At 44.3% G+C, this 15,228-nt stretch overlaps 1 protein-coding gene across 2 annotated transcripts in view; it reads left to right on the top strand.

Annotated features, from left to right (window-relative positions):
• Positions 1–15,228, top strand: part of LOC118585796 (TLC domain-containing protein 4) — a 51,766-nt gene that overhangs the window by 12,103 nt on the left and 24,435 nt on the right. For both annotated transcript variants that reach the window (XM_036190725.1, XM_036190726.1), the window contains exon 2: positions 14,140–14,305. In XM_036190725.1, coding sequence (XP_036046618.1) covers positions 14,151–14,305 — 155 coding nt within the window. In that variant the 5' untranslated portion in view covers positions 14,140–14,150. The remainder of the gene's footprint in view (positions 1–14,139; positions 14,306–15,228) is intronic.

Raw genomic sequence — 15,228 nt, 5'->3', positions numbered from 1 at the left:
AATTAATAACTGCTGTAATGGAAAGGAAACCTGATCAGAGGGAACAGATTCAGGGAGAAACCAAGGAAGGGGGACCCCCTCCCCTGACTTGCCATGTCGGACAATGTTGGCAGGGACTAATGGACTCTGAGAAAAATCTTTATTGAAACCCTTTTCCCCTAAAATAAACTACAGAAAGGAAGACCTCAAGATGGGTGTGCTGGCTCATCCCTGAAATCTTAGCACTTGGGAAGCAGAGGCAGGAGGATTGCAGGGCATTCAAACCTCTCCTTGGGGTGTTCCTAAGCTAGAGTCCCTGTCACCCTCTCCCTGCAAAGGAGGAATAAAAACAACAGTGACCACAGAAACAGTCCACAGAGCAGAGAAGTCCTAGAGGGCATTCAAACAGTAGCAAAGAGACAAGATTATGTCAGAGGAGGCGAAGTCTTTGGTTAAAGCGATTTTCAGTAGAGATAGGAATTGTTAAGAGTTCTCTGCCCTGCGGTGGCGTGGCGAGGGTGGGGCCACCTGTAGTGCAGATATTCTATGGGTGAAGCACACAGAGCCTCAATTAGGGAATAGATTTCATTTCCTTCCTGTCCTGGAACTGGGAGGAAAAGATAAGCCTGTTAGAATGTACAAATGTATAGCACATATACATATGATAGGATATTTTATGCTTTGTTATCCTCTAAACAACTGTTAAGCATCAGTTGCCAGGGTCTGTAGCAGGCAGAATTGAAAAGTTTGTCTTTGCCTTAAATTCTGTTACATGATGCTGGGACCAGAAAGGTTGGAACACTATTACCAGACTTAGAGGGTCACAGCCTACATCCCAACATGCCAAGTTTGGCTCAGTAAGCCAACTAAAGGGGCCAAATTAATAGCGGGAAGCAGAAGTTTTTTCCAGCGTGACCACATTGGGAAGAGGGCCAGAGAGATCCCGTGAGCTCCCCAGTCCATCTGCAGGAGGTGCTGAGGTGAGGGTAGGGCTTAAGTAGCAAGAGGTGGGCATAGAGAGAAGTCCCCCAAGGCATGGTCTCTGGCCCACCATTGTCCCAGCAGTGTCTTCCCTGGAAGGTCATCTTCTCCGCAAGCTCTAACTCTCCTAGAGACAGGTTCCTCCTCTGAATACCTGCAGGGCATCCTCCATTTCCTGTCTGCAGGAGAGGAAGCACTGATTTCTTGGATTCATTCCTCGAACAGTCTGATTAGCTGAAGAAGAGAGTCCCTGACTCTTTAGAATATATTCATTCCTGCCAGGCAGGTCAGTTACAGAACTGTCCTGTGAACTCACATACAGACCATGAAATATACTCAATACATACCTACACACACACACACACACACACACACACACACACACACTCACACTCACACTCACACTCACGGCTATTAGAGGATTTTTGTAGATTGCCTGCTGTTCTAATGCCCTGCAGACTTTATCAGCCATGCTGATGGTTCTTGAACTGATGCTCAGGAAATAAAAAGGAGACATACTTGATGAACGTAATTCTCCTAACTTTTTCATGTAACTGTCAAGTCATAATTTAAAATTAAAAATAATAAAACAAGGAGTTAAGAGAAATCCCTTAACTGTTAAGAGCACTGTCTGCTCTTCCAGAGGACCCAGGTTTGACTCCTAGCTCACAACTGTTCCTAACTCCAGTTCTAGGGGATTGGATGTCCTTCCCTGATTTCCTTGGGCATTAAGCATACATGTGGTGCACAGATACTGGCAAAACAGCTATTAAACATAAAATAATAAAACAGTCTAGGGCTGGTGGCATACATCAGTAATCCTAGTTACTTGGGAGGCCAAAGCCAGAATATATGAGTTCAAGGCCAGCAAGAGCAACTCAGTGAGACTCTGTCCTTATTAGTTTTGTAGCTCAGTGGTCGAGCAGTTTTGCATATGTGAGGCCCCAGATTCAATCCCAAATACCACATAAAAGTTAAAAAACTAAAACAAAAAGCAAAAACAAAAACTTGTAACTATAGTTAGCTGAGATGTTTGTGTGCATTTGCCTAAATGCTTGCCAGTTTCTACATGGGTGAAAAGTTCCAAGTGTGGTGAGATGGTGTGGTGTAAAGAAATTGTCAAAGCCGTGATCAGTATGGACACTTTGTCAGCTTTTGGACAGATCCTGTAATGAGCCAGGAGCCTTACTCAGCTTTCAGTAGGTTTCTGGTTTGTTGGGCTTGGTAGTTATCTTCCGTTCATTTACAAATGACTTAGAGTTTGCAGATAAGAGATTTAAGTCCTGCAGTGTTAGGCCAATGAGAATGGTAAATGACTCTACATTAATAATCAGGCAGTTGATAAGACTTTAAAACTATAGTGCAGATGTTTTTGAATGCATGTCATATGTTGGATGGAGGGAATTAAAGATGGAAAAATATTGTAGCAGTATTAATTCATGTATATTGGCACTCTGCTTTTGGACACATTTAGAAATGAGATCCTTTCAAAGTCAACATACATTTATGCTATAGTAGCTGGGTTGTCAATTTAGAAAATATATGATAATTGATGAAGTATTTGCAGAATAGAAATCACTTATCAGAACAGGAATGTCTGCTGACATGGATGAGAGGGGCCCATGAACTCCCAACCCTTCATGAGGAGCTATTGACAGTTGGTGGAAGAGTTAGTTTTCTTTAGGGGTGTGTGGTTTTGGAAGAACACATTGGTAGGTTGATCTGTATGTGGGCTGCACAGTTGGGCTCTGTGGGTTAGTAAAAAAAAAAAAAGAACATGAAGTTGGGAGTGGGCTACACAAACACATATATGGAAAGATCTAGGAATATCTAGTCCTAGATCTATCTAGAGGTGGAGAGGAGGTGCATATGAGAGAAATGTACATGAGCATGAAATTGTCAAAGGATAAATAAAAATAAACAATAAAAGGAACAAAAGGAATATGAATGTCATTATTAATAGACATTGAGCACATGCTGTGCACTTATGGCAGACCATACGTTGGATGTGGTGAGAGAGTCGTGGCCAGCCTTCCGTCCTTATGGCACACACATTTGTCTGCGTTGCAGCTATAAAGGACTGTTGACAGAGTTCTGAGAAGCCTTCCATGAGGAAGTGGGGGTTGTCCTCTGCTGAAGAGCCATGGAATTAAGTTGGGAGTGTGGGAGCAGGGTTGGGAGTTGGGGAATAGGATGTACGAAGGCCTTATGGAGGGAGAAGGGAACCCCGAGTCTTTAATAACAGCAACAAGGTCGTACAGTTGGAGAAGCAGCAAGGGAGGCCAAGTGCCGGATGAGCCTGGGGGAGGCAAAGCCTTCCTCAGGAGAGCCTTGGGAAATAAGGATTTTGATGGTAGGCTTAGAGGTGACATGATTGGAGATGCTCTCATAGAAGATTCCCCTGAACCCTCCAGTCCTTCACAGTAAGGAGACCAGTGTGGACACATGCCAGAAAAAGGGAGGAGGTAGCTAGAGAGAGAGAGAAAAAGATCTTTTAAAAGCTATTTAAGGAGTAAGTTAATAAGATTTCATGGTAGTTGGGGTATGGTAGCATAATGGAAGGTGCTGGAAGCAGGGGACACTGTGATGACTTTTAGAAGTGAAGTGAGCTGGTTTGAGATGGCTTTAAGACCCTATGTAGTAAGGGCAAGTAGAAGTGGGCTATGTGTACCTCAGGAATCACGGGTGGGGGTGGGGGGGGGGGACAAGTTAGAGGGAGGCCAAGTAGCTAAGAGAATTCCCTTATGTAATGGCCGACTAGGGAAGTAGGGGTTAGGAGGATACAGAACACAGAGTTGGCAGGAGGATCAGTCAGGAAGTCTGATGAGGCTGGGAGATCAGGTGGCACACAAGCTGAGTCCCTGTTGACCTAATCATGAGCAGCGGCTGGCGTCAGAGTGATGAGGATGGGGATAAGGATGGCGAGGCTTGAAAAGTGAGATGGGAATGGTGGCAAGTGTACCTGAGAAAGAAGGGACAGGCCTTTCTAGAACCTTGTAGAGCAGTGGGTGGAGCAAGAGAATGCTTGCAAGAGGGAACATTGTGGAAAGGTACAGCCATTGTGGTGGTTACACGTTTCACGGCTGTGTCAGACACCCGACACAAGACAGTCCATCATGATCGGAAAGGCACAGAGGCAGAAGCATGAAGTACCTGGTCACACTGTGCCCAGTCAGGAAGTAGGAGAAAGGGAAAATGAGCCCCATGGTGTAGTGAGGAGGGAGTTAAAGTTGCAGACCAGCAAGCTCAGGTAATGTGTTAGATTGGCATGATTAAAGAGACTGCCTGCTCTGCAGCCAGCCCAGAGCAGAGGTGCCCTGAGGGCAAGAGCTCCACCCTTGGAAGGCTCTGTCTTGTGCAAATCCAAACTCATTTGCAAAGAGATAAATGCTGGTGCTCAGCTCACTTTCTCCTTTCCTGCAGTAAAAGGTGTAGTCCATATTAAGGTGGTTCTTCCCACCTTTATTAACCTGGTCTACAGATTTCCTCAGATAAGCCTAGAGGTTTATCTCCAAGGTGATTCTAGATCCTGTCAGGTTGACAATATTCATTCACAGAATCAAAGAAGAGGCAATGGATTGGTTGGCATTTGTTTTTTTTACCTGGGATTTGAACTTTTCACAAAGCTAATATAGGGGCCGACATGATAGTTTGGTGGATAAAGGCACCTGCTACCAAGCCTGAGGACCTACCGGACTCTGAGTCCCAGGATCCACAGGGTGGAAGGAGAGAGATGATTTCTCTGACCTCTACTCATGTGTGTTATGTGTGTGCCCATATATATTTACACATGTACACACGAACTAAATTAAAATGTTAAAAAAAGAAAAGGAAAGCTACCACAGGCAGTTGAGGAGGAGGATAGAATGGGGTCAGAAGGTTGCCGAGGAGGCCTGAAAGCATGGCTCCACAGTGCTCTGGTGGAGCAAGAGGCAGGCTCCAGGTAGGCAGACAGGTAGGGCAGATGATGCAAGTGTTTGTGTGGTTGGCAACGGGATGCTGAAAATTCTCATAGCTTGTTCTCTTTTTTATTCTTGTGTAGAAGGCTGGGGTTATCTGTTGTAATGAGAGTAGATAGCTAGAGGTTTGGAATTTGACTGTGAAACATGAGATTAGTAGGCCAAGGCAGTGGGTTTATAGTGCAGGGTAGTCTAGAGGACTGCTTGGGCCTTGTATCAGTCATTTCATGGTCACTAATTTCGATCCTTTCTGGCAAATGGTTGCTGCATTAGTTCCTTTTCTGTGATGTGATAAAGCACCAGGACTAAGGCGCCTTATTATAGGAGAAAAGAGTTTAGTTCGGCTTATTCTAGAGGGTTACAGTCCCTAATGGTGGGGACAGCATGGAGGCAGGCATTGGCCTCGGTAAGTGGAACAGGATGCCAGAGATCACATTGGGAACCACAGACATGAGGCAGAGAGGGAACTCAAGTGGGCAACCCCTGAAAGCCCACCCCTAGTGACAGACTTCCTCCAGCAAGGCCACACCTCCTAAACCTCCACAAACAGAGCCGCCAACTGGGGATCAAGTATTCAAATGCCAGAGACTTTGGGGGACATTTCTTGTTCAGACCACCACAGTGGTCTTCAACAGTGCTGCCTGTCATATGGGACTCATTGCTGAGTAAGTGGCTGGACTTATCCAGAGTTTGGACTTTGCCAGCTTCTGACAGGGGAGTTATAGGGTGTGTTAGTAAGACTGTTACTGAAATGATGGGCTCCCAAGTGTACCTACTGTCCACTGTCCAGCCCACTAGAAAACCAGAAACATAATTAAAACACTAAGGTGGTGTGTGTGTGTGTGTGTGTGTGTGTGTGTGTGTGTGTGTGTGTGTGTGTGGTAGTTTTTGGTTTGTAACTCAGTTGTGTGGTTCTCAGTTACACACTGATGACAACATCATGATGTGTTGGAATGTCAAAAGACTGAAGTTAATAAAGGTAAAAGGGCTGATGGGGTAAAGGAACAATGAGTGGTCAGAGGATTTGGAAGTGTCATTCAGAACACTCTCGAAGGAAAGGAAGCTGAGGTCAACAAAGACAACACTTCACCACTCTTTTGGAGGCATAACATGATGGTGAAGTCTGGAGTCTGCATGGTTGAGATGGCACAGATGTGCTATTCCAGGTGAACTTAAAGGGCTCAGGGTCAAAGATGCTGGGCCGTCTCCATGGACAGGAAGTTACTCAAGATGATGATAGGCTTTAGGACGCCAGTGAGCTGGGGCCAGTGTCTCTGTGTGGCAGGAAGTACATAGGTTAAAAGATGATACAGATGAGAAGAAGAGGGTGGGTGGCATGGGTCCCTGGTAAAACCAAAAGGAATATTGGTGTTTTAGAGGCGGGAATAGAGGAGGAAGGCCTGAAGGAGAGACCATGAGCAAAGAAGGGACTTGGACCACATCTCAGTAAAGTGTGAGACCAGACTGTACTGAGAGCTGTAGGAGAAGAGGAGGTCTTCAGGGTGCTTAAAAGAGATGCCAAGATGTGGTGCTGCATTCTGGGTATGGAGCAGCAGTTCTAGGGAGTGCGTGGATGGGCTGGGTCTGGTGGCTAGAAGGAATTGTGGGAGCGTGGTAAAGATATTGCAGTGGATGCTGCTGACATTTTTAGTGTGGGCTGAGAAAAACGGGGATGAGTTCAGGTCCAGATGTGGTTGACAGAGGCTCTTACCTCTTGGCTGGAGTGACACCAGGCCCCTACATTTCCTTTTCTCTAGGCTGATGGACAGTGGTGGGAGCTGAAGCTGCTGAGTGGGACCCATATGCTCAGTCTTGTTCTTAGCACCTGAAGGAGCATAGTTATTTCCCCATGAGAGCCATGCAAGGTTTGCTGTTGTGTCCAGTATGGGATGAGGAAACCGAGATTCAGTTAAGACAAGTTCATAGCTTGGTCAGGGTCACACAGCTACCGACTGTGCCGGGCAGCAGGCGTCTGACATCTGCCATGCCTGGTTTATATGGTGCTGGGTTCAGAAAACAACGCTTCACTCATGCTAGGCAATACCTCTAACCCACTGAGCTACACTCCCAGTTCTTCTCAGGTCCTTTTTGAGAACTCTCCTTCCAGAGCCCATTAACTCTTCCCAGTGTGGTGTGTTTCTGAAGACCACTGTTGTATTTGCCCAGCTTTAACGGTTCTTTACTGTGTGGTTACCGAGTACAAGGTACTCAGACTCATACTTTGATGGAAAGGTAAATTCTTCCCTGCCTGATTGTGAGTCTGAGATTGGTTTCCTTGAGCATGATTTATTTATTATACTGTTATCTTACTGATTTGTGCCACTTAAAATATTAAGACTCTCTCTCACTCTCCCCTGGTTTCTTTCTTTCTTTTCTTTTCTTTTTTTTTTTTTTTTTTTTTTTTTTTTTTTTGGTTTTTCAAGACAGGGTTTCTCTGTGTAGCTTTGTGCCTTTCCTGGAACTCATTCTGTAGCCCAGGGCTGGCCTCGAACTCACAGAGATATGCCTGGCTCCGCCTCCCGAGTGCTGGGATTAAAGGCGTGTGCCACCACCACCACCACCACCACCACCACCACCGACGCCCGGCCATCCCCCTGGTTTCTTAAGTGTACCTAACCATATTTTTCCTTTGTGATTGGGAGTCATCATGTCAGCTAGGAGAGAAACCCAGTTCTTTGTAGGACCCTGTGTATACACTGTCTTCACTGCTGTATGTTCCGTGTAGATTAAGTCACTGAAGTGACCCCAAGGGGAAACCCATCTACACCAGCAGGAGCTAGCTCTCAAGTCTACTTCTTACAGGTTTACATCCAGCTTCTAGGTTCTAGCCAGCTCAGGATCCACCAAGTTTTGTTAGCCAGTCACATTTTTTTCAAGTTAGCCACCAGTCCATCCCGAGAAGGGTTTGGCTGGAACTTTGCTGGGATCAAGCTGCCCTTCATTTGGCATCCTCTCGGCCCTTAGGAGCTGCCGTGTGGTCACTTGTAGCAGTGACACCAGAAGGCCTGAGGGATGGCTGAGCTGATGTAGGTTGGGAAATGGGAAGTAAGATAGTGCCATCCACTGAGCTGTGTAGCCGTGGAGATAGGGCTGCTTTAGGCTAGTTCATTTGGGGCCAGACAGGGGCATGGACCTGTGTCATCCCATATGGAGCCACCCAGTGCTGGTGCAATAGGGAGTGAGTGCTGGAGCTGTACGGAAGGAGAGCTGCATTAGGAGTGAGGAATACATAACCAGAGTCTAGTGTACAGAGAGACGGTGGAACGAGGCAGCGAACAATGTCGAGAGTTGATGCCAAGTAGCCTTCATTTGCTTGTGAAATGGGAAAAAAAATGCGTCTAATAGAAGAGAGGCGCAACTGGAGATTTGCTGGTGGATGTATCTGGAATAAATGTGGGGAGCAGGGAAGGGAGCTAGCCAGGGCTGGAAAAGGAACGCTAAGCATGAGTGGGGCATTGTTCTCAGCTTCCTTCTGCCCTGCTGGTCTTAAAGACAAACACACAGTCCTATCCCAGGCCCCTTTAAGGGTTTTTACCACTAAACGTCATGGCAGTGGTTCCTACTTGTATGTCCGCATGGAAACGGCTTTAGCGATTCAAACATGCTCCCTCAGGAATCCCTGCACTTACAAGTGGATGCCGAGCTGAGGGAAATGAGAATCGGAGCTGTTGGGGGTGAGTGGCTGGTTCTAAACACTCAATGGAACTGAGTTGTTTGAGGTCAGCCTCAAAGCGTCCAGTTGGTATTTAAATAAATGGGGAAGTATTGGGCCTGGAGGGTGGAGGACCTAAGTTTGAGTCTCAGAACCCATGATGTGAGAGAGAGAGAGAGAGAGAGAGAGAGAGAGAGAGAGAGAGAGAGAGAGAGAGAGAGAGAAAGGCAGTTCTGGGAGTCAAGAGACAGGCAGATCCCTGAGGCTCACTGTCTAGCTAGTATAGATTACTTGGGCTAGCTCCAGGCCAATGAGATAGCATGTCTCAAAAAACAAAAAACAAGAAAACCAAAACCCAAACCAAACAAGTGAAAAAGGGTAGATGGCTCCTGAGGACTGACCCCAAAGTTGTCTTCTGGCCTCTGCACACCTACATGCCCCTACACATACATACACAAAGAGAATGTCTTTTTTCTTTATCAGCCTCTTGTATTCAAATTGTTCCAGCAGAACCTCCATCTCACTCCATCTCTCTCCAAACCCCTCCCTTAGAGAATCTCCAACAAAGAAAAGCCACCAAAAGCCCAGTTCCCCATTCTTGGCAGCGCCTCCCTGGAAGTTGCCAGCAACCCAAGACCCCGTGTACAAGTGCACCATAATTGGGCACAAACCCAGCTTGTGCCAGACCCTGTCACCCAGCACCTATAGGGTATTAAGTACCCTGCCTTAGATTGGCCATGTGGTTTTCTTCTGCCCCTTCTCCTGCCTCCATCTCTAGGGGCTAGAGGGTCACCCATGAGTTACTTTGCCCAAATAAATCTGGTCTTTTACTTTTTCAATTCGGCTCGATCTGGCTTACTGCGTCGGTGGAGAAACCTATTATTGGGATACAGAAAACCTGTTATCTTGGTGCCGAAACCCGGGACAAGTCTTTGGATATCATTTGATATGTACAATCTCTGCTAGGTATTAATTCCTAGTGATCAAGGAGTATCCCATAGCACCCTGAACTTTAGGATTGTTAGTAGATATCCTTGTCTTGCTACTGACTCACAAATGCCCCCCCCCCCCATTTAGCACTCCAAACACCAACACCAAGCTTGGTGTGTAGCTGACAAGTGACAGATGTAGGATGTCTCATGGGCTCTGAAGTGAAGATGTAATCAGCGTCATTTCCAGGGCCATTCCTCCAGAAATGAGAGGAAATGTCCTTCTGCAGGAGGAGGGCTTTTGTAGTGAGGGGAGAGGTCTAGGCTTGTTCTTGACCTAAGACACAGCTCCTGAAAGTTTGTGCCATCTTGTGGGAAAAGGACCAGCAAGCATCATTATACTCAGCAAGACAGTGGAAGTTTCTTTAGTGTCCACAATCCCTGTGAATCAAGACAGCTAATTATATGGTAGAATTCATTTCTTAAGTCTTGTTCATTTCTCGGTTCTGTTTCAGCTGCTTTTTTCTAGGACAGCTCCCACCAGGTCAGCCTTCTAGCTTCCTAGCTTCCTACCAGATGCTGGCCACATGTAGAGGTGCATGAATGAGGCTTAATGCTTCTCCACCCTCTCTGTGATCGCCTATGCTTACTGATTGCCAAGTCCGCAAAGGCCCTTTATCTAGGCTAGTATTAGGCATTATTTGCTCTGTCCTGTTCTGTCATTCCATCGTCTGATTCAGGCACCTGAAGTGAACGAACAGGGACAGTTACTTCTACCAAGAGGCCTTAGTTTTCTCGGGGGGACATTTGTAATAATCTCTAGATGAGTTCTTGATTTGGCATGACTGATTAAGCAAGCAGCTGCTTATTAAGGAGCAGAGCTGAGAGTACAACAATTTAATTAGCTTCTGTCTGCTGAGCCTTTAATAGAAGTCACAGCTTGAATATATGGTGTTCTTTGTTTAGTTATAAATGAAACTTTTTTTTTTTTTGGCAAAGAAATACTCTCATCATATAACCCAAGAAAATAGAAAATAAGTCTGTTGAAAATATAAAATATTGGGGGTTGGAGATGACTCATCAGTTAAAAGCACTTACCCTTGCAGAGGACCTGGATTCCAATCTCAGCACCCTCCCGAGGACTGACAGCCATCCATAACTCTAATACCAGGAGATCTGGTGCCGTCTTCTGGTCTCTGCAGGCACCAGGTATGCACTGAGTGTGCATACTTGCAGAGAAAATACTAATACACATAAAATATAATAAATCTTTTGAAACATATAGAATATCATTCACTATAACAAATAATTCACAAAAATCTAAGACTTGGGAAATAATTATTTTTAAAAATTATATTTATTTAATTTGTGTCTCTGTGTGTGTGTCTGTGCACACACTCGAATATGTGAGAAGGCGTACATGTAGAGGTCAGGCGACAAGTTTTGGGAGTTAAAGTCTTTCTTGACACCATGTGGATCCTAGGGTGGAACTTGGTTGCCAGGTTTGGTAACAAGTACCTTGACCCATGGAATCACCTTTTGAGCCCACACTGCATTCTCTCTTTCTTCCTTTTCTCTCTTTTTTCTCCTTCTCCTCCTCCTCCTTCTTCTTCTCCTTTCCTCCTCCTCTTCCTCCTCCTCCTCCTTCTTGTTTCTTTTGAGACAGGGTCTCATTGTATAGACAGGTAGCCATGAACTCACAGAAATCTACCTATCCCTGCCTCCCTACTGCTGGGATTAGAGGCATGACCACTGGGAATAAAGGCATGCATTGTCACACCTGGCCCCATAATGCATTTCTTGATGGTGGATTGTTAGAATGCCTTATTTAGTGTATTAGTTAATTAATAATTAACAAACCTGGTAATGTGTGATAAGTTTTATAACAACTTTCAGGAAACATTCAAGAAATGCTTGTGTATACATTGAATTTTAACGAAGTCTACCAGCAGCAGCCCATACTCCAGGACCAGTGTCCCAAGCCTTCAGCAAATCACCCTCACAGTCGTGCTCAGAACAGTGCTCACCCTCCCTAATGCTGTGACCCTTCAGTACATTTCCTCATGTTGTGGTGACCCCAACCACAACATTATTTTGTTGCTACTTCATAACTATATGCTACTATTTTGCTACTATTATGAATCATAATGTAAATATCTGATATGTAGGATGCCTGATATGCAAACCCCAAAGGGGTCGTGACCTACATATTGAGAACCACTGGCTTAGACTCTCGGAACCTTCTGGTTCCTGATTCCATTTTCTTTTCTTTTCTTTTTTCCCCCCTTTTTAAAATTTATTATATTTGTGTTTTACACATCAGCCATGGGTTCCCCTGTCCTCCCCCCTCCCGCTCCCATCCCCACTTTTCCCCCATCTCCTCCCCTCCATTCCCATCTCCTCCAGGGCCAAGACTCCCCTGGGGATTCATTTAAACCTGGTGGATTCAGTACAGGCAGGTCCAGTCCCCTCCTTCCAGGCTGAGCCATTTTCTTTAATTATCTCTCTACCTGGCCGCCAGGTTTGCACTTGCTCTGCCTTTAGAAAGGCACTTTTCCTTACGTGACACATAATCAAGTACTAACACACTTAGTTGATGTACAAAGCTTACTTTTATGTATTATTTGGTTAATAGTAAGCCTAAGCTAAAAGCCCACAAATTAATTTTTCTAATGCCCAGTGCACACACATTGAAATAAAAAAATATAAAAAGTAAATGAGCAATAAAGTTAATGGAGTCTTGCAGAGAAGAATTGCAATATCAATTTTACCAAGCATACACTCATAGAGAGAGGTAGTGATGGGGTGGTATAATTCATTACAGACATGAATTCTGTCAGAAGGAGCCCCGTGGGAGACTGATTCAAATTATGATGTCCTGGTTGGCAGGGGATGAAGTGGGGTCATTGCTAGCTCAGGCAATGACTTGGTTTTTCTCTGGTGAATTGGCTTCAGTAAGTGACTTTATTTCTTCAAATTAGGAGCTTGAAAATGTGTATTGATTCATTTTCCTCTCATCTGAGGACTGGCCCTATCAAAGATAGAAATACTGCTGGATATGAGCAGATGCCACAGCTCTTTTGGGGCTGAATGTACCTAGAATTTTTTCCCCCTGTGAGACAGGGTCTCAGGAAAATATATGGCTATATGGTTCTGGCTCCTGGATCTCACTATGTAGATCAGGCTGGCCTCAAAATCATTGTTATCTACCTGCTTCTGCCTCCCGAGTGCTAGGATTGAAGACCTGTGCCAGTACGCCTGGCCTTAAGATTTATTTTTAGGAGACAAATAGAAGTTCAGCCCAGCAACATAGAAAACATACTTCAAGTGTGTGCGTGTGCGCGTGCATGTGCGTGCATGTGCGTGTGTGTGTGTGTGTGTGTGTGTGTGTGTGTGTGTGTGCGCGCGTGTGCACGCTATTCTTTTCACTAACTGTCCTTAAAACCCAAAGCTCTTTTTTTTTTTATTTTAAAAAAAGTATGATAAAACAGTTTCTGTAAAAGAGACAAAAAAGCTATGGGGTTGGGGATTTAGCTCAGTGGTAGAGCGCTTGCCTAGCAAGCACAAGGCCCTGGGTTCGGTCCTTGGCTCTGGAAAAAAAAGTGTTCAAAACAGTATGTACTTTAAACATTTTCCAGGTGGTGGTGGCCCATGCCTTTAATCCCAGCACTCGGGAGGCAGAGGCAGGCGGATCTCTGTGAGTTCGAGGCCAGCCTGGTCTACCAAGTGAGTTCCAGGAAAGGCGCAAAGCTACACAGAGAAACCCTGTCTCAAAAAACCAACCAAACAACAACAACAAAAAAAATGTTAACATTACCAATAACTTAAAGTCACAGTGATGTGATTTTTTTTTTAAAGATTTATTTGATTTTTAGTTGTGTGCATGCTTGTGCAGGCGGATGTTAGATTCTGTGGACCTGAATGACAGGTGGTTGAAGTCACTGGATGTGGGTGCTAAGCATTACACCCTGGTCCTCTGCAGGAGTAGCAAGGCTCATAACTGCTGAACCATCTCTCAGCCTCTATGGTTCTGTTAATTACTTACTTCTTCTTAAAATGTAAATTTTGTCTTCAACATTGTGTCTCATACTGCAATCAGTTTTTAACTTTGTAATTTATTTTTTGTTTGTCATTGTAGGCAATGTTCTATGATTTGGGGCTTAACTATTCCTTAGAAATTACCCGACCAACTCTCAATTTACAGAGGAGAAAATTGAGTCAAAGAGCAATCAATTTGTCTAACTAGAATTAAAACAATATTGTTAAAAGAGTAATTTCAATTACAGCAATGGAAATTTCCTCTTAATGTTAAACTCCTAAGATTAGATAAGTTTGAGTTGTGATGTTCAAATGTTTTTTTTTTTTTTTTAAATGACATGGAGATCTTTAAGGTACTAGGGTACTTAAAAAAGTATTTGTGTTTTAAATAACAGATGTATGACACTTGACACCTAGATAGTAAATGAGAAGAAAAGAGAGGCTTGCAAATTCTTGGTTTATTTTCCTTAGATTGAATTTTTTCTTATATTCTTATATGTGTATTAAAAAAACTGAAATAAATGTATACTTGTTAAGATTTTTTAAAAATATTGTAGCTTGTTGTGCGACAGCAACTTAGGGCCGTCCTTTCTCTCGACAGGTTGAAGAAGTATGGAAGCCAACACGGAACTGGTCGTCGGCACTGTTTGTTGTAGTTTTGCTGTCTTTCAGGTTCTTTTCCATTTTATAAGTTACTGGTTTTCAGCAAAAGTCTCTTCAGGTTATCATAGTCTTAGCATCGAGAAGAAGATTGAATGGAACTCAAGGTAAAGCCATGAAAACATAATGAATTGATTTAAAAATAGTTTTATGAAGCAAAAAAGTCTTCCTTTAGGTTTTTAAAAAAGTTCAAGGTTAAAATGTTTGTGTGGTCTTGGGGCTAGAAGAAAGACAAGACATCACACAAGAAAAGTTTAAGAATTCTTACATCAGAAGATGTTGGGGCTGGGGGTGGCTCAGTGGTTAAGACTGGTGGCTGCTTTTCCGGAGGATCTGGGTTCAGTTCCCAGCACCCACATCACAGTTCACACCTTCTGAAACTTCAGTCCCACGGGTTTGCCCTCTTCTGGCCTCCAGGGGTACTAGGGATGCATGCAAACAAAACATCCATAGACATAAAAGAAAAACGCTAGGGGTAGCGTTATTTCACGTTTGAGGCAAATTTGGAAAACTTAGTAGACTCCAGCTGACTCTAGGTCTTTTGCATCCTGCTCTGAAAAATTCACAACAACAAACATGTATTCTTTTGTGGTGGTAATGAAAGAAAATATTTCTTGGAGCTGTGAGTAGCCCATGCAAGTTAGCCACATGCAATTTGATGGAATTTTACAGACTAGCGAGCAGAGTGTATAGTCTCTACCCTGTCATGAACTTCTAATTACAATTTATAGCCTTCTAGATTTATTCTTTTTACGGGTGTGTTGCTTTCATGTATGTCTGTGCACCACATGCTTGATGAGTGCCTGTGGAGGTCAGAAGGGGTGCTGGATCCCTGGGACTGGAGTTACAGATGGTCGCGAGCCTCCATGTGGATACTGGGAATTGAACTCCTATGCTGAGGAAGAGCAGCCAGTACTCTTAACCACTGAGCCATCCCTTCAGCCCATATATCATTATTATTTTTTAAAAACTCTTGTACTAATATTTGAAGATAGAAAGAATGGTGGGAAAGATGAGTGGGAGAGGCAGA

This window comes from Onychomys torridus, chromosome 6, assembly GCF_903995425.1.
Source record: "Onychomys torridus chromosome 6, mOncTor1.1, whole genome shotgun sequence".
NCBI classification, from domain to species: domain Eukaryota; kingdom Metazoa; phylum Chordata; class Mammalia; order Rodentia; family Cricetidae; genus Onychomys; species Onychomys torridus.
This window is presented reverse-complemented; position numbering and strand designations above follow the sequence as displayed.